Raw genomic sequence first — 24,298 nt, 5'->3', positions numbered from 1 at the left:
TGGAATGGACGGGGGTGCACAAACGTTTGGCTTTGCAGTGTACATGCAGGTAAATTGTCACCTGGGTGTGAATAAGTTGATTTTATGTGGTGTTTTAAAAATGTGTTTTTAAAATTAATCACTTTGCAATTCACGTAAGAAGGCGTCTCTACAATGAGTTAAGGAATCAAAATGGCGGCGTGGTCGCTAACGCGTTGACTATACAGTACACACCAAGTTATCTCTTTTATCGCGGCAGCGTGCGTAGGACAGCGCGGTGACGTCACCACGCGATCGGACGTTGGAGGGTTTTTCAGTAACAGCGCGAGTGACGCGAGCAGAGCGCACGACGAGTGGGCGTGGTCTCTCTCTCTCTCTCTCTCTCTCTCTCTCTCTCTCTCTCTCGCAGACGTGGGCGGCACCGTGTGGTCGGGAGACCGAAACACGACACAGAAACGGAGGAGAGAGAGAGAGAGAGAGAGAGAAAGAGAGAGAGAGAGAGGGGGCGACGGAGGAAAGAGCGCACGGAGAGTGAGTGGAAAAAAAGAAGAGGAGGTGTTTTTAAATATAAAGGAAAGAAAAAAGAAACACACCTCAGACACTGTTGATATATACTTTTGTTTCTCTCCGGTATGTTTGGACCGTCAGAATGACGAGCTGCAGCTCTCCGTGACTAATGAGTAATTTAACAAGCCCGGAGACACACACGGCCACACCGCGGAACTTCTCCCTCTGCTCGGCTGTTGGAGTAAAACAGCGTCGGGAATACAGATCCATGAGGAAGAGCGGAAGAGTGGAGTGAAAGTAGCTCTACACACACACACACACACACACACACACACACAAGCAGGGAAAAGTTTGCAGAGGAGTGCTGAACAAACCCAGGCTTTTAAAGAAAAGCATGAAGACCCCGGGGGATTCGGGTAAGTTCATCATAAAGCCTCTCTTTAGCTGGCTAATGATTCGTGTAAAAATTTCAGAACACACACACTCGAGTTAATGTGACGTAACGTAGCCAATAAACTAACACAAAAGAAAAATGCTGTTTTTTAAAAACTTTTCCGAGGATCCGAACTTTCCGCTAGTGTCAGGATGACGAAAACAATCCTGCTGCAGCGTGCCAGGGCAGAGCTATTCATGCTAACGCGGCTAACTAGCGAAAGTCGGCTTTCGATCAAAGTTTATTATTAGTGTTCGGGATTATTCTTCTAATTATCATTTGCTGTTTTTTGTATAAACCCGTTCGCGTAAAGTTAGTTGTTTAATCACAGAGTTAAGGTGCAGATAGTCAGGTATGCGAAGCTTCGTTTTGAAGCGGAAGAAACTTTTTTTTAAGCCAAGTAACTCCTTCATTTCTCCTCAGATCACGAAGCTAAGCTAAGTGTATAATGTCTTAGTAGTATTATTCCCTCTCTCTGGGTAAAGTTTTTCTAAGGAATTTGATTAGTCTTCGACACTCTGAGGAAGAACAGTGTGAGGTTAGATGTCCAGAGATTTAGTTAGCCGTTACAGTGATCCACCATTTGCTGTTTTTTTTTTCCTGGAAAAGTGCTGCGAGCTTCTCCACACGACCCCAGCTCTTTGTCCGCTCCTGTTTTAAACAGACTTTTTCCTTCAACTCCTTTAATGAAAATAATTCTTATACATTAGAAATGTGTGGTTTGTGTGAATTTCACTTCATTAGCTATAAATATCGAACACTGTCCTGTGTTTGTCAGACACAGATTTCCGGAAGTTCGGGTCAATTTTCCGACCAGTACCCACCCCCTCCCCCCACCCCCGGAAAATGTGACGTTATAGGTCATTTGCATTTTTTCATTATTCATCCCGATAACTGGCAAATCAAATGATTACATGAAGAAATAACATAGTTTAGTTAAGCCGTATTCTTATGGGATTAGTTTATCATTTTTGTTATTGAACCATTTGTGCACCTCAGTCAGTGTTGGTCAGTGATTGGTTATTGCGGTCAGTGGTGGTCAGTGATTGGTTATTGCGGTCAGCGGTGGTCAGTGATTGGTTATTGCGGTCAGTGGTGGTCAGTGATTGGTTATTGCGGTCAGCGGTGGTCAGTGATTGGTTATTGCGGTCAGCGGTGGCCAGTGATTGGTTATTAAACAGAGGAGTGCGTGCGTGTACAGAGGAGTGAGTGAGTGAGTGTACAGAGGAGTGAGTGAGTGTACAGAGGAGTGAGTGAGTGAGTGTACAGAGGAGTGAGTGAGTGAGTGTACAGAGGAGTGAGTGAGTGAGTGTACAGAGGAGTGAGTGAGTGAGTGTACAGAGGAGTGAGTGCGTGAGTGAGTGCGTGTACGGAGGAGTGCGTGAGTGAGTGCGTGTACGGAGGAGTGAGTGAGTGCGTGTACGGAGGAGTGAGTGAGTGCGTGTACGGAGGAGTGCGTGAGTGAGTGCGTGTACGGAGGAGTGCGTGAGTGAGTGCGTGTACGGAGGAGTGAGTGAGTGCGTGCGTGTACGGAGGAGTGAGTGAGTGCGTGCGTGTACGGAGGAGTGCGTGCGTGAGTGCGTGTACGGAGGAGTGCGTGCGTGAGTGCGTGTACGGAGGAGTGCGTGCGTGAGTGTACGGAGGAGTGCGTGAGTGAGTGCGTGTACGGAGGAGTGCGTGAGTGCGTGTACGGAGGAGTGCGTGCGTGAGTGCGTGTACGGAGGAGTGCGTGAGTGAGTGCGTGTACGGAGGAGTGCGTGAGTGAGTGCGTGTACGGAGGAGTGCGTGAGTGAGTGCGTGTACGGAGGAGTGCGTGAGTGAGTGCGTGTACGGAGGAGTGCGTGAGTGAGTGCGTGTACGGAGGAGTGCGTGAGTGAGTGCGTGTACGGAGGAGTGCGTGAGTGAGTGCGTGTACGGAGGAGTGCGTGAGTGAGTGCGTGTACGGAGGAGTGCGTGAGTGAGTGCGTGTACGGAGGAGTGCGTGAGTGAGTGCGTGTACGGAGGAGTGCGTGAGTGAGTGCGTGTACGGAGGAGTGAGTGAGTGAGTGCGTGTACGGAGGAGTGAGTGAGTGCGTGCGTGTACGGAGGAGTGAGTGCGTGTACAGAGGAGTGAGTGAGTGTACAGAGGAGTGCGTGCGTGTACAGAGGAGTGCGTGCGTGCGTGTACAGAGGAGTGAGTGCGTGTACAGAGGAGTGAGTGAGTGCGTGTACAGAGGAGTGCGTGCGTGCGTGTACAGAGGAGTGAGTGAGTGCGTGTACGGAGGAGTGCGTGCGTGTACAGAGGAGTGAGTGCGTGCGTGTACGGAGGAGTGAGTGAGTGAGTGCGTGTACGGAGGAGTGAGTGAGTGCGTGTACGGAGGAGTGAGTGAGTGAGTGCGTGTACGGAGGAGTGAGTGAGTGCGTGTACGGAGGACTGAGTGAGTGAGTGCGTGTACGGAGGAGTGATTGAGTGAGTGAGTGCGTGTACGGAGGAGTGAGTGAGTGAGTGCGTGTACGGAGGAGTGAGTGAGTGAGTGCGTGAGTGAGTGCGTGTACGGAGGAGTGAGTGAGTGCGTGTACGGAGGAGTGAGTGAGTGAGTGCGTGTACGGAGGAGTGAGTGCGTGCGTGTACGGAGGAGTGAGTGAGTGCGTGTACGGAGGAGTGCGTGCGTGCGTGTACGGAGGAGTGAGTGAGTGAGTGCGTGCGTGTACGGAGGAGTGAGTGAGTGCGTGCGTGTACGGAGGAGTGAGTGAGTGAGTGCGTGTACGGAGGAGTGAGTGAGTGAGTGCGTGTACGGAGGAGTGAGTGCGTGCGTGTACGGAGGAGTGAGTGAGTGCGTGTACGGAGGAGTGAGTGAGTGCGTGTACGGAGGAGTGCGTGCGTGCGTGTACGGAGGAGTGAGTGAGTGAGTGCGTGCGTGTACGGAGGAGTGAGTGAGTGAGTGCGTGTACGGAGGAGTGAGTGAGTGCGTGTACGGAGGAGTGAGTGAGTGCGTGTACGGAGGAGTGAGTGAGTGAGTGCGTGCGTGTACGGAGGAGTGAGTGAGTGAGTGCGTGCGTGTACGGAGGAGTGAGTGAGTGCGTGTACGGAGGAGTGAGTGAGTGCGTGCGTGTACGGAGGAGTGAGTGAGTGAGTGCGTGCGTGTACGGAGGAGTGAGTGAGTGCGTGCGTGAGTGTACGGAGGAGTGCGTGCGTGAGTGCGTGTACGGAGGAGTGAGTGAGTGCGTGCGTGAGTGTACGGAGGAGTGCGTGCGTGAGTGCGTGTACGGAGGAGTGCGTGAGTGAGTGCGTGTACGGAGGAGTGCGTGAGTGCGTGCGTGTACGGAGGAGTGAGTGAGTGCGTGCGTGCGTGTACGGAGGAGTGAGTGAGTGCGTGCGTGCGTGTACGGAGGAGTGAGTGAGTGAGTGCGTGTACGGAGGAGTGAGTGAGTGCGTGCGTGCGTGTACGGAGGAGTGAGTGAGTGAGTGCGTGCGTGTACGGAGGAGTGAGTGAGTGAGTGCGTGTACGGAGGAGTGAGTGAGTGAGTGCGTGTACGGAGGAGTGAGTGAGTGAGTGCGTGTACGGAGGAGTGAGTGAGTGAGTGCGTGTACGGAGGAGTGAGTGAGTGAGTGCGTGTACGGAGGAGTGAGTGAGTGCGTGCGTGTACGGAGGAGTGAGTGAGTGCGTGCGTGTACGGAGGAGTGAGTGAGTGCGTGCGTGTACGGAGGAGTGAGTGAGTGCGTGCGTGTACGGAGGAGTGAGTGAGTGCGTGCGTGTACGGAGGAGTGAGTGAGTGAGTGCGTGTACGGAGGAGTGAGTGAGTGAGTGCGTGTACGGAGGAGTGAGTGAGTGAGTGCGTGTACGGAGGAGTGCGTGAGTGAGTGCGTGTACGGAGGAGTGCGTGAGTGAGTGCGTGTACGGAGGAGTGAGTGAGTGAGTGAGTGCGTGTACGGAGGAGTGAGTGAGTGAGTGCGTGTACGGAGGAGTGCGTGAGTGAGTGCGTGTACGGAGGAGTGCGTGAGTGCGTGTACGGAGGAGTGAGTGAGTGAGTGCGTGAGTGAGTGCGTGTACGGAGGAGTGAGTGAGTGAGTGCGTGTACGGAGGAGTGAGTGAGTGCGTGTACGGAGGAGTGAGTGAGTGCGTGTACGGAGGAGTGAGTGAGTGCGTGTACGGAGGAGTGAGTGAGTGAGTGCGTGTACGGAGGAGTGAGTGAGTGAGTGCGTGTACGGAGGAGTGAGTGAGTGAGTGCGTGTACGGAGGAGTGAGTGCGTGCGTGTACGGAGGAGTGAGTGAGTGAGTGAGTGCGTGTACGGAGGAGTGAGTGAGTGAGTGCGTGTACGGAGGAGTGAGTGCGTGCGTGTACGGAGGAGTGAGTGAGTGAGTGCGTGTACGGAGGAGTGAGTGCGTGCGTGTACGGAGGAGTGAGTGAGTGAGTGCGTGTACGGAGGAGTGAGTGAGTGAGTGCGTGTACGGAGGAGTGAGTGAGTGAGTGCGTGTACGGAGGAGTGAGTGCGTGCGTGTACGGAGGAGTGAGTGAGTGCGTGCGTGCGTGTACGGAGGAGTGAGTGAGTGCGTGTACGGAGGAGTGAGTGCGTGTACGAGTGAGTGAGTGCGTGCGTGTACGGAGGAGTGAGTGAGTGAGTGCGTGTACGGAGGAGTGAGTGAGTGCGTGCGTGTACGGAGGAGTGAGTGAGTGCGTGCGTGTACGGAGGAGTGAGTGAGTGCGTGCGTGTACGGAGGAGTGAGTGAGTGAGTGCGTGTACGGAGGAGTGAGTGAGTGCGTGCGTGTACGGAGGAGTGAGTGAGTGCGTGCGTGTACGGAGGAGTGCGTGCGTGTACGGAGGAGTGCGTGCGTGAGTGCGTGCGTGTACGGAGGAGTGAGTGAGTGAGTGCGTGTACGGAGGAGTGAGTGAGTGAGTGCGTGCGTGTACGGAGGAGTGAGTGAGTGCGTGCGTGTACGGAGGAGTGCGTGCGTGAGTGCGTGTACACAGGAGTGAGTGCGTGTACACAGGAGTGAGTGCGTGTACACAGGAGTGAGTGCGTGTACACAGGAGTGAGTGTGTGCGTGTACACAGGAGTGAGTGCGTGCGTGTACACAGGAGTGAGTGAGTGCGTGTACACGTGAGTGAGTGCGTGTACACAGGAGTGAGTGAGTGCGTGTACACAGGAGTGAGTGCGTGTACACAGGAGTGAGTGTGTGCGTGTACACAGGAGTGAGTGCGTGCGTGTACACAGGAGTGAGTGCGTGTACACAGGAGTGAGTGCGTGTACACAGGAGTGAGTGCGTGCGTGTACACAGGAGTGAGTGAGTGCGTGTACACAGGAGTGAGTGCGTGCGTGTACACAGGAGTGAGTGCGTGCGTGTACACAGGAGTGAGTGCGTGTACACAGGAGTGAGTGTGTGCGTGTACACAGGAGTGAGTGAGTGCGTGTACACAGGAGTGAGTGCGTGCGTGTACACAGGAGTGAGTGCGTGCGTGTACACAGGAGTGAGTGCGTGCGTGTACACAGGAGTGAGTGAGTGCGTGTACACAGGAGTGAGTGTGTGCGTGTACACAGGAGTGAGTGAGTGCGTGTACACAGGAGTGAGTGCGTGTACACAGGAGTGAGTGCGTGCGTGTACACAGGAGTGAGTGCGTGTACACAGGAGTGAGTGCGTGTACACAGGAGTGAGTGCGTGTACACAGGAGTGAGTGCGTGCGTGTACACAGGAGTGAGTGCGTGCGTGTACACAGGAGTGAGTGCGTGCGTGTACACAGGAGTGAGTGCATGCGTGTACACAGGAGTGAGTGCGTGCGTGTACACAGGAGTGAGTGCGTGCGTGTACACAGGAGTGAGTGCGTGTACACAGGAGTGAGTGAGTGCGTGTACACAGGAGTGAGTGAGTGCGTGTACACAGGAGTGAGTGAGTGCGTGTACACAGGAGTGAGTGAGTGCGTGTACACAGGAGTGAGTGCGTGCGTGTACACAGGAGTGAGTGCGTGCGTGTACACAGGAGTGAGTGCGTGCGTGTACACAGGAGTGAGTGAGTGCGTGTACACAGGAGTGAGTGCGTGTACACAGGAGTGAGTGAGTGCGTGTACACAGGAGTGAGTGCGTGTACACAGGAGTGCGTGCGTGCGTGTACACAGGAGTGAGTGCGTGTACACAGGAGTGAGTGCGTGTACACAGGAGTGAGTGCGTGTACACAGGAGTGAGTGCGTGTACACAGGAGTGAGTGCGTGCGTGTACACAGGAGTGAGTGCGTGCGTGTACACAGGAGTGAGTGCGTGCGTGTACACAGGAGTGAGTGCGTGCGTGTACACAGGAGTGAGTGCGTGCGTGTACACAGGAGTGAGTGCGTGTACACAGGAGTGAGTGCGTGCGTGTACACAGGAGTGAGTGCGTGCGTGTACACAGGAGTGAGTGCGTGCGTGTACACAGGAGTGAGTGAGTGCGTGTACACAGGAGTGAGTGCGTGCGTGTACACAGGAGTGAGTGCGTGTACACAGGAGTGAGTGAGTGCGTGTACACAGGAGTGAGTGAGTGCGTGTACACAGGAGTGAGTGAGTGCGTGTACACAGGAGTGAGTGAGTGCGTGTACACAGGAGTGAGTGCGTGCGTGTACACAGGAGTGAGTGCGTGTACACAGGAGTGAGTGCGTGCGTGTACACAGGAGTGAGTGCGTGTACACAGGAGTGAGTGAGTGCGTGTACACAGGAGTGAGTGCGTGTACACAGGAGTGAGTGCGTGTACACAGGAGTGAGTGCGTGCGTGTACACAGGAGTGAGTGCGTGCGTGTACACAGGAGTGAGTGCGTGCGTGTACACAGGAGTGAGTGCGTGCGTGTACACAGGAGTGAGTGCGTGCGTGTACACAGGAGTGAGTGCGTGCGTGTACACAGGAGTGAGTGCGTGCGTGTACACAGGAGTGAGTGCGTGCGTGTACACAGGAGTGAGTGCGTGCGTGTACACAGGAGTGAGTGCGTGCGTGTACACAGGAGTGAGTGCGTGCGTGTACACAGGAGTGAGTGCGTGCGTGTACACAGGAGTGAGTGCGTGCGTGTACACAGGAGTGAGTGCGTGCGTGTACACAGGAGTGAGTGCGTGTACACAGGAGTGAGTGCGTGTACACAGGAGTGAGTGCGTGTACACAGGAGTGAGTGCGCAGAGGCGTAACTGTGACTTGTGTTAATATTTGTGAACAGTTGTAATACAGTTGTAAACTGTGTGTGTATCAGTGTGGTCAGGGATTGGTCACAGGGACAGTGGTGATCAGTGACCATGTAGTTGCAGAGGTGTTCCTGCCCTGTCCCATGTTCTCACTTTACTGAAATGTAATTTACTCACCTCAGCACTGGTCACTAATCTTGTCATTGAGGTTAAATGTAACTCATGGTCAGCCAGTTAACTACTCAACTGTATGAACCCAGACTGAGGGACCGGACTGAGTAGCAGAACTCCTGTGGAAAGGAGCACAGTGTAGCCATGGTCATTATTAAGGTCATTACAGAGCACAAAGACACCAAGGCTATGGTGACCATTTCGGCTCTGTGGGTCTGTGATGTATTGATGTATTTCTTTAATTATATTCTAATTAGTGAAGAAGTTTAGTTAGCACAAAGGATCACATGCTTGAGGTGACGCGTCTCTCACGTCAGACGGGGTCAGTGGTCAGTCACGTCAGTGGCTCTGCCTTTCTGTTCCATGGTTCATTTGTTTGTAATGAAAAGAAGAGAAGGTTTATAAGACGTAGCGCTTAACACCAGTTCACACACACAGTTTATTGGGGTGTTGACTCCTCCACATTCCACTTTAATGGCTTGTGTCTGCATTGCATTATACACACACACACACACACACACACACACACACACACACACTTGGGCCTGTCTCCATCTCTTAGGTTGCCATCTTTGTGGTGACGCCACTTTGACGTGCTCCTTCTTATTTTCGCTGTTCTAATTTATTTTCGAAGGCAGCTCCAGTGTTTGGCGCAGCGTGGCTTGGACTTGCCAGGCCTGCACGTGTGGTGTTTGAAACGTGAGTAGAGCGTAGGTTTTGACTTTCAGCCCCATGTGCCTCTACAATGTTTCTTCTCCGAGGTGGAGAAGGAGAGCTCGACTCTCGTGGCATGTCTCTGGATTTCCGATTTCTCACGTAGCTCAGTGGAAATAAATCAGTGATCTTGCCACGTAAGAGCTGCTGCAGCTTCTGGACCTCCAGGTGATTTCCAGACCTGCTCAGTCGAGTGCTTTGAAGTCGATTAGCACTGAAGGTAGCTTCACACTCTCACCTACGGTTTTTATCAGGCCTCATGCTGATTTCTAAACTCTGAAACGACGGCTGCATTTCCTTCGGTCGCATTTCTCTGCCTGTGGAGACAGTGTTCTAATCCCACATCTGGAGCCAGCACATGTGTCGTCAGCATGCTGTCTGTGGTGTGTGTGTGTGTGTGCGCGTGTGTGTGCACGTCTGGAGCAAAATGAAAGTAAAGGAGGAGACTTGAGACCTAACCACATCATACAACTTAAAAATAGAGGCAGTCTATTGCTTCTTACATATTCTCTCCCCTCCTTTCTCTCTCCTCTCTTTTTTTCCACAGATTCTCTCACTGCTTCATTTTCCTTCTGCTTGCTTTTCATACTATTCACTCCTGATGTGCTTATCTGCTCTAAACATAACGCACCTATGTAAAACATTTTTGCGTATTCATATAAAAGGGTAAGATCATCTGGGGTTTAATTCTCCATCCCACAGCTCCTGCTCAGGGTTTGAGATCTCCTTCCCACAGCTCCTGCTCAGGGTTTGAGATCTCCTTCCCACAGCTCCTGCTCAGGGTTTGAGATCTCATCCCACAGCTCCTGCTCAGGGTTTGAGATCTCCATCCCACAGCTCCTGCTCAGGGTTTGAGATCTCATCCCACAGCTCCTGCTCAGGGTTTGAGATCTCATCCCACAGCTCCTGCTCAGGGTTTGAGATCTCTATCCCACAGCTCCTGCTCAGGGTTTGAGATCTCCATCCCACAGCTCCTGCTCAGGGTTTGAGATCTCCATCCCACAGCTCCTGCTCAGGGTTTGAGATCTCTATCCCACAGCTTCTGCTCAGGGTTTGAAAACCTCACTGCTGTAAAACACACTCAGGATGAAGAAATGCACTGAAATCCCATCCACATCAGTGTGTTAATAAGGAATGCACTGACCACCCCAATACGAATCTCACTGATTCATAATCATAACCCACAGTGGATCATATAGTACCATTTGGTATTCCACACAAACCGGACGATCTGAGGTCACCAGATGTTCATCATTAGATGAAGGAGCATCTAATTGCCCTGCCCAGAAAGTGAATTCTCTAGCTCTTGGTTTATTCCATATAAAAATGGAAAAAAGGCAGAAAAGGTAAACTTTACCTACATATGCATACAAGTGAATACAAACAAATAGTGAAAAAAAAACTTTCAAAATAATTCCAAAATAATAATCCACTTCCACTCTAACAGAGCGGCTTATCCACACTGCAACCCACAATAATGTGGTTCATGTACTTCATTTAAAATCACCTTGCTAACGAAGCTGTGGTCAGTGACATCCCTGATTAATAGTAAAGGTCACTTCACATTTCGTTCTCTTCTCTTTTTTTTCTCTAGCTCTTGGTTTATTCCATATAAAAATGGAAAAAAGGCAGAAAAGGTAAACTTTACCTACATATGCATACAAGTGAATACAAACAAATAGTGAAAATAAATAAAATAAGGTTGGAATTTAGTATCTTGCAAAATCCCTAGCTCCACTGGAATACTTTATATTAAAATTAGAAGCAGCTCCATTCATAACCAATAGATTAAAATGTCCTTAAAGAACTTTCTCAGAGCTCATGCTATTTAAACACATACTTTTATCTCTGACTTTAAAATGAAGTCCAGCCAAGACAGGAGCTTATATGTGGAGCTTGTTTATTGCTCGCAAAACCCTTTTGGCTGCTCAGCTACAGTAAATGCTGGCGTTTCGAGCGCGTCTGGAGAGGAGACACGCTGTTTGTTCATCCAGCCTAGTATAATCTGATCTAGGCAGGGCAATGGTGTTTAAAATTAGATGCTCAGAATGAGCAAGAAGTAGAAGTTAAGTCTGACCCAAGCCGGGTTCATGCTGGCTGACCTCCATCTGCCCTCCAGCAGAGATGCTAGCAGACTTCTCCACCTCGCTTAAAGCTCTCCTATAAGATATTTATTCACCAAGAGAGAAAGTTCTTCCTAATTAATGGACCTTTGTATACCAACACCATAAGACAGACCTTCCTGAGATCTTACACTGGAACAAAAACAAGACCGTACCACATATCTAACCAGTAGCCTCATCTGACCTGAGCCTGAGTGTGAATGAAGTAAACCAGGCCCTGTGTGTGTAAAGGACATGCGTTTAGGTTTTGGTGAGCATGCCGTAGACCTGCACAGGCCTGTTGGTGGAGTCGCTTGGCTGCTCCTCATGCTTAGCAGTCTTCACATAGCAGGAAAATTGGCCCAGAAATGCGCCCTGCCTGACCATCTACGGCTGATTTAATCACAGCCCTAAAAGGAACTCCCCTGTGATGCGTCTGGTTTCTGTCTGGATGGAGTTGGCTGTTGCACGGTGGCGTCCCGGACATCTGGAGCGCCGGCATTTGCCGGGAACAGGCATTTGACAAAGATGTGAAAATAACAGCTCCTAAATGTTTAGCTCTGTCGAAGTCGTACACTTGCTTCATTTTAGACACAAAGCCTTGGATGGTAGCAGTCTGACCTCCCAGGACGCAGTGGACCGCAGCCTCTGGTGTCTCGTACAGGGTGAAGTTTTTCTAAACTGCTTTTTTTCCTCAGCATTTGATCCTAAGCACATTAGATCAAGCAACACATGGTGGGTATTATGACTAGGACATGGCCCGAGTTGCTGGCGAGTGCCGTCACCTAATTCCTGTTCCTGTGTAGTCTACCCTTGTTAAAACACAGAATAGTCTACATGCCAGTCCTTTTACTTCTGTAACATTTAGTCCTCGAAGCTCAGCAGATTTTTCACTAAGAATCAGATGCCTGAGAATTTAAAACACCTACACATTGCTATTCTGTGCTATTAATCCTAACTAAATAATCCGATCCATACCAGGCCGTTAAGATGGACCAGTTTCCTGTCTGAGTTTGGGTTTTAAAAACCTCTTTCTGAGCTGCAGATCGTCAAGGAAGCTGGTCAGTGTGTTTTAGAGTTACTGAGCGTGAACTCTTGGACGTTTCGGCTCTAGAGAGGGATGAAAAACATAGGTGTGAGTATATGGTAGGTGAGAGTGTGGATGGTGTGTGTATGTGGATGGTGAGTGTGTGTACAGTGTGTGTGTGTGTGGAGGGCAAGAGTTTGGACAACACCTCTCAGTAGACTGGACAGTGAGTGTAAGGAAAATTCCTTTAGTTTTAGTCCCTGATATTAGTCCCTGATATTATCTACCCCCCCCCCCCCACACACACACACACATCTGTTGCTAACTTCATAAAATGTTACTTATACTATACATCTGGAATTATAAATACAGAACATTCATAATGACACGCACACAGGCCTGTAGCTTAGCATATCTAGCACCTGCAGCTGACTTCCTGTCTCTTTGATCTCCTCCACACTTTTTCCTGCTTCACTTGTTCTCGCTTGTTCTGACCATCTCTCTGCGCACAGAGGTGTGGGGTCTTTGTATTCTCTCCTAACATACTCATCAAGACAAAACTATTTCTTCTTGTTTCTTGAAGGAATATGACACATTGCTTTCTTGGCTTGTAATGGACAGTGCTCGTCCAGCTGTGTTAGCTCAGATGCACATGCACACAAGTACTACCGGTCACTAACTAGCTGACCTTTATCACATAATCTGTCAGAGGATGATGATGATGATGATGATTTCTGTTATTGAGTGTTTATTCCGGCTGAATAAGCTGACACTGTTGTGTATGTCATCACTGATTATTATTTTTTTTTTTATTCTTATCACATAACCATGCCGTCCTTCAAACTCCTCCCCATTTCCAATAAAATAAAAAAAACAGCTAATTTTTCCTCAGTCATGTGACTGATCATGTTCCCTGCCCTGTTCCTCAAGCCTGAGCTCTCAGATAATTGTGATTAGCTGGTGATAGCGTGATTGATGGGTGAGAGGGAGAGTATGCCCCACCCCCTCTCACACTGAGACTCAAGACCTCAGATGGCCGTCAGGGGTTGAACCTGATCTCCAGGTGATGGGGCAGTTTTCTGTTGTGCCACTCGGGAGCCTGAAGCTCACTCGCTTCTGTACATTTGTATCATGTAAGGATTGTGTCAGGGTGTTTACGTGAGGTAGGTGTGTGTCAGCAGAGAGTGTAGACCTCAGGGACTGTACCTGTTGTTGCATTTCACCTGTGTGTGTGTGTGTATTTCTCAGCAGCAGTGTGTTGAGGTGCACTGCATTGCTTCAGAATATTGACTGAGTCCTCAAATCCCTCACCAGAGACAACATTATTTACAGAGCTGTCCAAAAGTATTGCCACCCTTCCATAACAATGATAGAGTTGTTACATCGAGGAGCTTCAACACAAAATGCATAAAGGTTGTAAGGGTCAGTGATGTGATATACAGGGATAAGTTATTGATGACCATACAGAGTATTTTATATATATATATAAAACTCCATATCCTTTAGTCATGTCACGTCTCACTGAGGTAGACATACAAGGTCACTCGCCTATAAACTAGCACGCAGGGTTCCTTGAAAGTGGTTAGAAATGAAAAGCGTGTGTGTGAATTCTCCTTTTACACTTTAAACACTCGACTAAATTCAACGATCTGTTTTTGTCTGTTCTAATAACCACCTTCAAGCCGACTGAAATGGGAACCAGCAGTCAGTCAGACCGACTCCAGCCTGCTGATCCTGTTGTGGCTTCTGCGTGGTGAAATGTCAGACCTCCTCAGAAAATGGAGAAATTGTTGTTAGTTTTTTCAGTTTTTGTTGTGCGTACAGTTGAACAGTTTGTGTTGGACCTTTTATTAGGAACCTCCTGTTCTATTTATAAAGAAAATTAACAGCCTTAGTTGATGTTCCTCCAAACACACTTTCTCCAAACTTTTTTCCAAATTCTGTGTAAGATCTGTGGCAATGAGGCAGTAGACCTTCTGTCACTTCAGACCAGACCGGATGGCCTTCTTTTCCCTTCTGCGTTGATGAGCCTCTTATCTCACCCCTCCATCACCCCACTATTACACTGCCACTGTCCTCCTCAGATGTTACTTCTTACTACTGCTGACTGAAAGAACCCCACAAGCCATGCTGTATCAGAGACTGTAATGTGGCCATCAGCAATTGACCCTTACTCAGATCTTTATGCTTGTCCATTTCTCCTATTACAAGAACCTCGACATGCTCGTCTCTAAGTGCTCATAATCTTTTGGCATAGATACATTTAATTTCAGTTTTCTTCTTTCTTCCACCGTGTATAGTGGTGTCCTTCAGGTGAGGATGAGCTCCGGTTCCTCTGAGGGTTTTGGGTCACCGATGAAGTAAAAGTGAAGATCTGTTGTTGTTAAAGCTCATTAGTCATTTTTTTTTTCAGGGCTAATGGATTATATACATATATTTTTTTGCCTTTTTCACATACATGTCTATTTATAGAGCTGAAGTGTCTTGTTGCTAGGAGATGGCACGAGAGCAAGGGAGCAAACAAGAGGAGAGAGAAAAGGATGAGCGTGGAGTGGAAAGGTGTATTAGTTCTGGTATCTGAATGAGAAATGCTCACTCATGCCGTGACTCAGTGCTGTTCCCACTCACGTTAGAGTTTGTGTTCCTCACACACGCTCATCATCTGCTCATCACGTATGAACTCCATCTGCGTGGTGTGACCTTTCTGTCCATCACAGCGGGCAAATAAACCGTTCACATTTTACCCATGATAAAGTCCATTGTGTTTTTTGAATCATTGTCTTTGCCTCAAGATGAAGTTCCTCCTGATTATATGGGATGTATTTCTCTGTCAAACTCGGCTGTAAAGATGCAGCCTTCAAGCACAAGCCATGAGCAGATCCGTTCTGTAGAAGACGTTCTCTTGTTGTTTGAGGTGGTTAATTGTTATTTGTGTAGCATTAGACATTGTCACAAAGCTGCTTTACAGAAATATATACACTTCAAGTTGATCCTAATGAGAAAGCCAGAGGTGACGACGACAAGGAAAAGTTCCGAGACGACATGGGGAAGAGATTTGAGAGGAACCAGACTCAATCCTCATAAAAAGTTTAAACAGGAACTTGTATTCGTAAGCACCAAAGTTCTTTCTAGGTTTACTGTGAAGGCCATTTTGTTGAACCCTACAATGATGGTGTACATAATTGTATGACGAGCCGTCCTCAGCAGCATTGAGCAGTTTTCAGATTCTGAGAACATCCAGCAGTAGGGCATCAGGATGATTCAGGCAGGTCCAGAGAGCAGAAGTGGTCAGGATCACTGAGAAAGAGATTCATGTATTCTCATTGTCCTGTCATGGTAAAAGAAAATGTCCAATATGCAGAGACTCTAGCAGGACTGAAAGGGAGAGGCAGAAGGTACCACAAGACTGAAGGACGTCTTTGAGATATAAAGCAGCCAATCACCCTGTGTCACAAACCTGACCCTACATTTCAGTTCAGCACAACACTCCTGACCCCTCCTGACTGGTTAAAACCATTGGTCCAGATTGTTGCATTGGACATAGTGTTTTTCTTTTCTCAGCTTTAAATTGCTTTTCTCCCATGGACGGCTCTCCGGTTTTCATGTTGGCTTATTTTTTTAAAAAACACAATGAAATCTGATTTGTTTTCTGACTAGGTTTTATGTAGTGACCAGGGCCTTCAGAGTACAGTACTGAATGCTGGAAATCTTTACAGGCAGTGGCTGTTGTGTTGATGTATTTGTCAGAAACCCAACATGTAGTTGTTTTGTCTTGTTGAGTGTGTGTGTGTTTGTGTGTTGGGGAAAATCTGAAAACCATACTGTAGTGGGGCGTCCTCCTCTATGCATGCGTGTTTTACACTCTAGACACTCCTAAAGATTTTCAGATTTTATTTACTAATATTTAGGGCTACTATGGATACACTGTGTATTGGACTGTGAGAAAGCAGTCTACTGTCCATACGAGTGCAGAATTCCCAGGGAATGACCTTCCTCTCTGGAACTGTTGAGTCTGTTGATAACGTGAGCGAGTGTGCTCTAATAAACGAGTGTGGGATCTGGGTTCCTCTTCTGTTTTGACTGCTGCTTCGAGGACACTATGATCAGTATATAAGAATTTAATATAGCAGAATTCTGCTAAAAATACATTAACAGTTACAAATGTTTTAGGTTTTAATTATTTTGTTAATCACACCAAACCTCTCATCTGTTCATTTTTTATAAAGAAAAAGGTCTGACGTGTTGGTGGTCTTGAGTTTCATTATTTCCGTGTCTGTCATCCAGGGTTTGCCTTCCCAGAATGGGCGTACAAGCCAGAGTCCAGCCCGGGATCCAGACAGATCCAGCTCTGGCATTTCATTCTGGAGCTGCTCAGGAAGGAGGAGTATCATGATGTCATCGCCTGGCAGGGCGACTACGGCGAGTTCGTCATCAAGGACCCGGACGAGGTGGCACGGCTGTGGGGAGCCCGGAAGTGCAAACCTCAGATGAACTATGACAAGCTGAGCCGAGCTCTGAGGTGAGGATGATTCCCCTGTTCTCGTGTTGATTTGATGATAATCACAATAATATACCATATATAGTAGTTCAGCATTTTATTTCAAATCAACTTCATGCTTTCTCTTTTATGTTGTACATTATAGACTTGTACTGGCCTCTGTTTTCTGTACACTATATTGCCAAAAGTTTTGGGACGTCTGCCTTTCCATGCACTTGAATGTAATATGGAGTTGTCCCGCCCTTTGCAGCTATAACAGCTTCAACTCTTCTCAGAAGGCTTTCCACGTTTTCTGGTTTAGGAGTGTGTTTATGGGAATTTTTGACCATTCCTCTAGAATTGCATTTGTGAGGTCAAACACTGAAGTTGGACGAGAAGGTCTGGCTCTCAGTCTCCACTCTAATTCATCCCAAAGGTGTTCTATGGGGTTGAGGTCAGGACTCTGTGCAGGCCAGTCAAGTTCCTCCACACCAAACTCACTCATCCATGTCTTTATGGACCTTGCTTTAGTCACTGGTGTGCAGTCATGTTGGAACAGGAAGGGGTCATCCCCAAACTGTTCCCACAAAGAGCATGAAATTGTCCAAAATGTCTTGGTATGAAGCTGAAGTATTAAGAGTTCCTTTCACCTCTAACCACAAGATGTAGCTAAACGGAGAGAGAGAAATAGATTTATTAAAAGAGTAGAATATCAAATTTTCCTTCCTGTTTAGACCGTGTTCATTTCTAGAACATGACTGTACAGAAAAAACACACCTGTGTATGTGCGATCCAGTCATTCACAGTGATATCAGGCCAAAACACAAGCCATGAAGTCCAAGAGATCAGTGTGGAGTATGTGGACTTAGTGTTTTATTACACATGTCCTGTGTTGTTACGCAAAATTCACACCGCACATATGAGACACACATTTCTCTTCATGTGAAACGAGTTCACAGTGTAACCCCGGTGTGCGTTTCGGATTTGTGCCGAACCCTGAGGCGATTGGGCTACAACAGCAGAAGAGTGTATCGGGTTCCTCTCCTATCAATCAGGACTGGAATCTGAGGTTACTCTGGGTCAGACTCCACAAAACTAGAGAGATGGTGTAGTGTGTCAGTGGAACATACATTGACATTTAATAGGAAGAAGGCTCTGTTAGTACGTTACTTAAAAATAATGTGCAGAAAGAAGACCAGCAGATGATTTTTAGGTGTTAAGTGAAGTACAAGATATGAAACTCACGTAACTTGTGAAGTTCACTCGCGTAACTTGTGAAGTGCTTGATATTCATTCATTGACTCATCGAATTAAATTTTTACTCTTTAGATCTGCACCTTTCCGTAGCTCATTCTTTATTTTCCCTCTGGTTTTGTCACTTTTCTTCATTCTTTCTCCATGCTGCAGTCCTCCTGTCTGTCTACATGTTAGTCATGTCTTTGCATCCGTCTCCATGGCAGCAGCAAATGCCCACTCAAACCCATTGAACCTGTCCTTGCCATCCCATAATAATCCATCTCGCATCAGTCTGCACTTAAAAAGAACCCCCATAATCCCACCCCCTGACATAACCCCTCCCACCCAGATACACAATCATCCCCTTTAATGTAGGATGTCTTGAGTGATGGAGTTTGTGAAGTTTCACACACACACACAAACAATGTCCTAGTTTAATATCTTTCACACGTTCATCTGTAAATACTTTCTCACATAAGCCTACACACTTCCTGTAATACAAATCCTTCATTTATAAATGCACTGTTTATAAACATGTGACTGATCATCAGCCGTCTGCATTGTAAAGAGACTCTAATCATTCATTTATCTGACACATATGACCAAAGCACTCTTCAAATTCAGGCACACAACCCCATGACCCCCCCCCAAGTGACCGTAATCTTTATTTTCTCAGTAAGGTCAGTGCGGTGTCAATGATGAGGCCTGAGTGTCCACTTCATCTAAAGGTGTTCAGTGGGGTTGAGTGGGGCTGAACACTCGGTTTAATTACTGTAGTGCAGACAGCCATAAAATCACCCAGTTTTACCCGTACACCACTGCAAGTGTATGGACCCTTTAAAAAGAAGTCGTTTACCATATATGGTCATAGGGATGTTTCTGTATAAACGTGTAGCAGAGCTTTAGATTTAGATTTATCAGTCACTTGTGCAGTAGCCATGTGTAACAACCATGTGATAAATACCACTCTTCTTCTGTGTCTTGGTGGTTCTTACAAAACAATTAGAACTTGTTCTCTGCATTATTTTTACTTTTTCTTTGTTAGCTCAGAGTACTAAAATGCTCCTAAGCCTTTTCTTTAATTTTATTGCCTTCTCCACCCATTCTCAGGGGCGGACTTGACCAATAAGCGAGGTAAGCAGCCGCTTAGGGCCCCGGGGAATTAGGGGGCCCCAACTAATACCAAGAAGCCTATATAAATCATTTAGTACTTATTACTTTTCTATAATATATTGTATGGTCTGTCTATAACCATTAAGATTTTAACGTTATTATTACATCTTTTCAAATGTATTACATCTTTTCAGACTGAATCAGCCATGAAATGCTGTGTGTGTTCATGTTCCTCTACACCAGACCTTAATGATCTGAGGAAATGTCCACTTCCTGTTCACTTCTCACTGTAACATTGCTTTTTTTCTTGAGCTACTAATGTTTAGGAGCTACAGTGACTGGAGAGCTTGATAAAAGTTTAAAAGTTTATTTCACAAGTTAAAATCCAATCTTCATCCTTTGCAGCAGCGTGACCATGCTTTGACCGTCCTTTTCCCCACAGATACTACTATAATAAAAGGATCCTGCACAAGACGAAAGGGAAAAGGTTCACCTACAAGTTTAATTTCAACAAGCTCGTTCTGGTCAACTACCCCTTCATTGACATGGGGTCTACAGGTAAAACTGACCGGGTTTCACTGATTTGAGATATTTATATATCTCAAAGTGTGATTGCTTTCTCATGTTCTTTTATCTCTTTCTGGTCAGGTTCCAGTGTGCCTCAGAGTGCTCCTCCAGTCCCATCAGGTGTAGGAACCCACTTCCGTTTCCCTCCGTCTACTCCGTCTGATGTTCTCTCCCCGAATGGTGAAGAGCTGCGCAGTCCTGGTGTGTTCACCAGCGTGGCACGGCGGGCGGCACGGGGCTCTGTATCCGACTGCAGCGACGGCACCTCTGTAGCCTCGGAGCTGGAGGAGGTGGGCATCACTACCGGTGATGAGCGTCCAGTAGAGCGAGCCTTCAGATCTCTGTTCTTGCCACACCATTCACGCCTCACTCACGACTCTCTGTTTCGCATGTACGGCATTCCTCCTCCTGCCCCAGTACCCTTCCCTGCTTCACCTCTGCCTGGAGGCCCCCTGCTGCCCCCACAGCTCTCACCTGCGCTCTCCATGACCTCTACTCCGAGCTCACACCTGCCATATACACCCTCACCATCACTGGCCTCGCCCATGCCCGGCTCACGCTTCTCCTTCAGCCCTGAAGACATGAAGCGCTATCTGCAAGCACACGCGCAGAGCGTCTACAACTACCACCTCAGCCCACGTGCCTTCCCACACTACCCCAGCATTGTTGTGCCCCAGCCACAGCGTCCAGATAAGGGCCTTACAGCAGGCACACACTTCACTGCTCTCCCACTGCACCATCAGCAGCCTGAAGATCCACACCCCTCACCCTTTAAATTCAAGCTTCAGCCCCCACCGCTGGGCAGAAAGCACCGTGATGGCCCACCCCCCTTGGCAGCAGGACTCGGCCCTACTGGTACTCCCTCCACAGGTTTGTTTGTGAGTGAGTGTGGTTCTGCCACGGGGCAGGGTTCTAATTCTTCACCTTCTGGACTGGTCAACAGCAGCTCTGGAGGACCGCCAAAAATCAAGGTTGGTGTATAGTGTGCAATATGATGAAATAAATATAATGTCTGCTCAATTGGACAAATCATAGACTTATTAGATAGTGCTGGAAGTCGTATCATGTCCTCATAGCCGCCACCACATAGCTTTACATCAACAACAATTGTTTTGATTGTTGAAGAGATGATTTGTCCACCTCAGGTGTAGTAAGATGGTGTAGTAAGATACACGCACTAGCTTATCCACTTCTTTATAAATGGACTCTTAGCATTTTGTGTAAACTATATATATTAAGTGAATAACATTTTAGCTAACATTTCTGCAGCCAGGAGGCGTAGCTGACATGGAATATTAAATCCTGTAGAATATATTCAACAGATTGTACATGTTTAAGTAAAATCTAGCTTTAATACTCCAACCCTTTTACTCTCCAGGTCGAGTCGGTCTCAGATATAGAATCGGAGGAGGAAGTAGAGGTCACCGATATAAGCGGAGAAGACGACAACTGCGATGTCTTCGCCCCATCACACTGCAATGGAGGCCCCGCCCTTCTGCCCTGCCCTGATGAGATCATGGATAATGAGGAGGATGAGCTTGAGGAAGATGTCTTTAAGACCCCAGCAGCACCCCCTTCTGGTGCTGTTATTGGCACCGGGGCTGGCATGACTTTACCAGGCCTTAAAGCCGAACCCAGAGAGGGCGGTCCCAGCAGCCCCGGTGGCACCCAGTGCATCCCACTGAAACTGCGCTTCAAGCGGCGCTGGAGTGAGGACCAGCGAATGGAGGCAGAAAGCGAGGAGGCTGAAGACAAAAAGAGTCGTGCTGAAAAGGAGGAACCCTCAGCCCAAGAAGCTCAGAGGATGCAGCCAAACGAAGAGGGGAGGGGTGGAGGGAACTTGGCCGCTCCCTTGGGCGCAGGCCAGAGGAGGGTGAGCTCTGAGCTTCAGAAAGCGACAGCACAATTGTCTTTAGAAAACAACGGGTGCTAAGGAGAGAATTGTACGTACTATAAGACGATTCGCACCGAGCTGTCTGCTTTGGATTCAGATGTGTACACACATTCAGGCTGAAAGGATAAATCTACATGCAGTAACTCCCAGCTGTCCCACATACAGAACCACAGCTTCTAGGTGCTGAGACACTACAAATGACCAATACTCCTCCTCTGCAGGATGATTTGATGAGCTGCTCCTTCATTTGACCTGCTCGCCCACTATAAACTGATGATAACGCACTATTACTGGCGTGTCTTTTCCTCGGAACTCTTTAGGCACATTAAAGAGGGACGAGCATCAATGCCTTTCAAACCCAGATTAACAAAAGTGCCTGAATTGTGGTGGTCAGTGTACTCTGCTTTACAGAGCAGTGAGGTGGTAACCTTCATATTGAGAAAGGACCTTTTTCCTCCATCTGAGCTGTAGTGCTTAGACATCATCCGGTGATGACTTTCCATCCTATTAGGAACCTTCTTCTGTCAGCATGATGTTATTCAATAAGACCCTTGCAGAACAATTTGGCTTTTCCCAGTACCTCTTTTCTGTCACTAACTGCTAAACTCCACCTTGGGGTCCAGATGTGTGTGTGTTTCAGAGAGCACCTCTCTCCCCTGTCCTATCACTCAGCCTGGACAAAAGGGACCACTGATGTCTCCAAATGTATATACAGCCCTGATACAGAATAGATTTTAGTGTCCATCCTCTTTAAAGCTTGATGCCTGTGACCAAGTATGAGTGTACATAATAAAGCAACTCTTTCTCCTCTTTTTCTCCACTACATCACTGAAAGAGACAGTAGTGCACCATGAGCCATGGCTCTCACAGCTGAAATGGGTGAGTAGAAGATGGTAGCAGGTTCCTCATGCCAGTCTGAAAGCAGCAACATCTCAGGCATATGTCAGCCTCCACTATGGAGGTCCATGAAGCCTTTAAGAAGAAATTTAAACAGACTGTGCCTTTTTCTATACAAGCTTAATAATAATAAATTCTCCCACGTTACAACAGAAAAAGACGACTGTAACATCGTCATTATATTTTTTTTTAACAGAATACACAAAGTCCATATATTCGTTATAGATATATATTTGATACAGATGATCTATCTCCACACGAACAGATATAGATTTAATAATTCTTCATTATTTTTAAAGACTCAGAATGGTTAGTGTTATCAACGAGTAGACCGGCATATTTCAAGCAGGCTGAACTGAGTTGTTGCTCCTCTGCCACATGGTGATGGAGCTGCTGTCATGCAGGAGAAGCTCTGAGCTCAGGAAGTACAGCAGATCCAATATTACACACTTTGATCAGTGCAACACAACAACTGAGGAGAGGCCAGTGAAATCAATTATCATGTCTTTATTATTTGTTTATTTTTTACCCCTTCATGCTGAGTACATACTGTAAGCAATTCTTACAAAATTTACCTACAGCTCTCTCCTTTTACTTCATCCCTTTATCTCTTTCTTTACCTTTCTCTCTCTCTCTCTCTCTCTCTCGCTTTCTGTCTTTCTATTTCTCTTGTTCTGTCTGTCTGTCTGTCTCTCTCTCTCTCTCCCTCCACTGCACCAGCTCTACCTTCCAGCTGCCTTACTTATTCATACTTGTAAAAAATGTGTGTATATTTTTTGTATCTTCAGTATAGACCTTGCTGTTTTTTATTATAATCATCGTGTATTATTATTTTTTTAAACCGTGATATTCCTGATATTTTGTACCCTTTCTCGAAAGCTTCTTAAGGTTACTACAAAGTGTATTCCCGATCTGTACCGGCTTTGTATCTTTACTGGTTTTAATCAGCCAGGTAAAGGGGCGGGGTAATGTTATGCTATTACATTATTTTTATCTGAATATAATCTTTTTTTTTTAATATTTTTAATTGTTGTGTACATATTTTTTTTGCATTTTGGTTGACTGTAGAACAATGAAGAGGTTTCTTTATTGTGAATAAGGCATCTCTTTCTTTTCTGTACATGTATTCATCTATCTTTTCCTCACCTACAAACATACACCCCTATACTCTGAACACTCTGAAGAAGATATGTAACTTGACATCGTGAGGAAATGTATTCTAGTTTCTCTTTTTAAAACTGTAATCAGGGTTCATTAAAAACAGGTAAACATCAATCAAATTTCCTTGGCTGACTTTTTGTTGTTTTTTGTGTGTGAACATCTACAGGAGCTCCAAACAGTAGGTTTTTAGGTATTTTTCCTTAATATCAGATCATTAGATCAAATCCTAATGAAAATTTGGCCAAAGAAGTGCTCTCTGGGTCATACAGAAAATTATTAGAAAAAATCCATCAAAAATCATTGAAAATCTATTAAATTGTCTAAAAATCATCATAAATTGATATCATATCGCCCAGACCTTTTAATAAGCCTCATTATAGTTACTCTTATTACTACTTTAAGCAGGAATCTGATGTGGCTGCAGAGTATAGATCATACAGAAACTCATCAGGAGCTTCAGCTAATCTTCAATTTCAAACATCTCCATCCATCCTCTAGGTCGAGAGGAACCTGGAGTCTCTCCCAGGAAACTCGGTCAACAAGGTGGGATTCAACCATGACAATCAGCCGTCATATCTGTCAGGTTTGAGTTGAAGGAAGAAGGAATTAGTGCCAAGTCTTTAATGATCTCAGGAGCTCTAGGTTGGTTTCTTGTGACTATAAACTGCTGCAGAATGTACATTATTTACTGTCCAGTGTCACCCAAATGGGGATGAGGTTCCCTTCTGAGCCTGGTCTCTCTCAAGGTTTCTTCCTCAGATCTGGTTTCCTCACCACTGTCACCTCAGGCTTCTCATTTAGGATAAATGTTAGTGATAAATATAGTCAAACTTTATCATTTGTTATATATTTCTATACTTCTGTAAAGCTGCTCTGATGTCCATTGTTAAAAGCATTATACAAATGAAT

The 24,298-nt window shown here is 47.0% G+C and overlaps 1 protein-coding gene across 1 annotated transcript; it reads left to right on the top strand.

Moving 5' to 3' along the window:
* Positions 1-436: 436 nt before the first annotated feature.
* On the top strand, positions 437-23,508 carry erf (Ets2 repressor factor). Its single transcript, XM_058404859.1, has 5 exons — positions 437-902; positions 16,329-16,563; positions 19,313-19,428; positions 19,519-20,408; positions 20,816-23,508. The coding sequence occupies exons 1-5, from the start codon at positions 881-883 to the stop codon at positions 21,368-21,370; spliced, it is 1,818 nt and encodes a 605-aa protein (XP_058260842.1). The 5' UTR covers positions 437-880; the 3' UTR covers positions 21,371-23,508.
* Positions 23,509-24,298: the final 790 nt, after the last annotated feature.

The sequence above is a fragment of the Hemibagrus wyckioides genome, linkage group LG12, assembly GCF_019097595.1.
Source record: "Hemibagrus wyckioides isolate EC202008001 linkage group LG12, SWU_Hwy_1.0, whole genome shotgun sequence".
NCBI lineage: Eukaryota > Metazoa > Chordata > Actinopteri > Siluriformes > Bagridae > Hemibagrus > Hemibagrus wyckioides.
The sequence above is the reverse complement of the archived record's forward strand: the minus strand, read 5'-3'. Positions and strand labels throughout refer to the sequence as shown.

Excerpts from the sequence above, each read along its gene's own strand:
- erf (XM_058404859.1), top strand. The coding sequence starts at position 881 with ATGAAGACCCCGGGGGATTCGG. Across the intron at positions 903-16,328 it reads GAAGACCCCGGGGGATTCGG|GGTTTGCCTTCCCAGAATGG; the intron begins GTAAGTTCATCA and ends TCTGTCATCCAG. Across the intron at positions 19,429-19,518 it reads CATTGACATGGGGTCTACAG|GTTCCAGTGTGCCTCAGAGT; the intron begins GTAAAACTGACC and ends CTTTCTGGTCAG.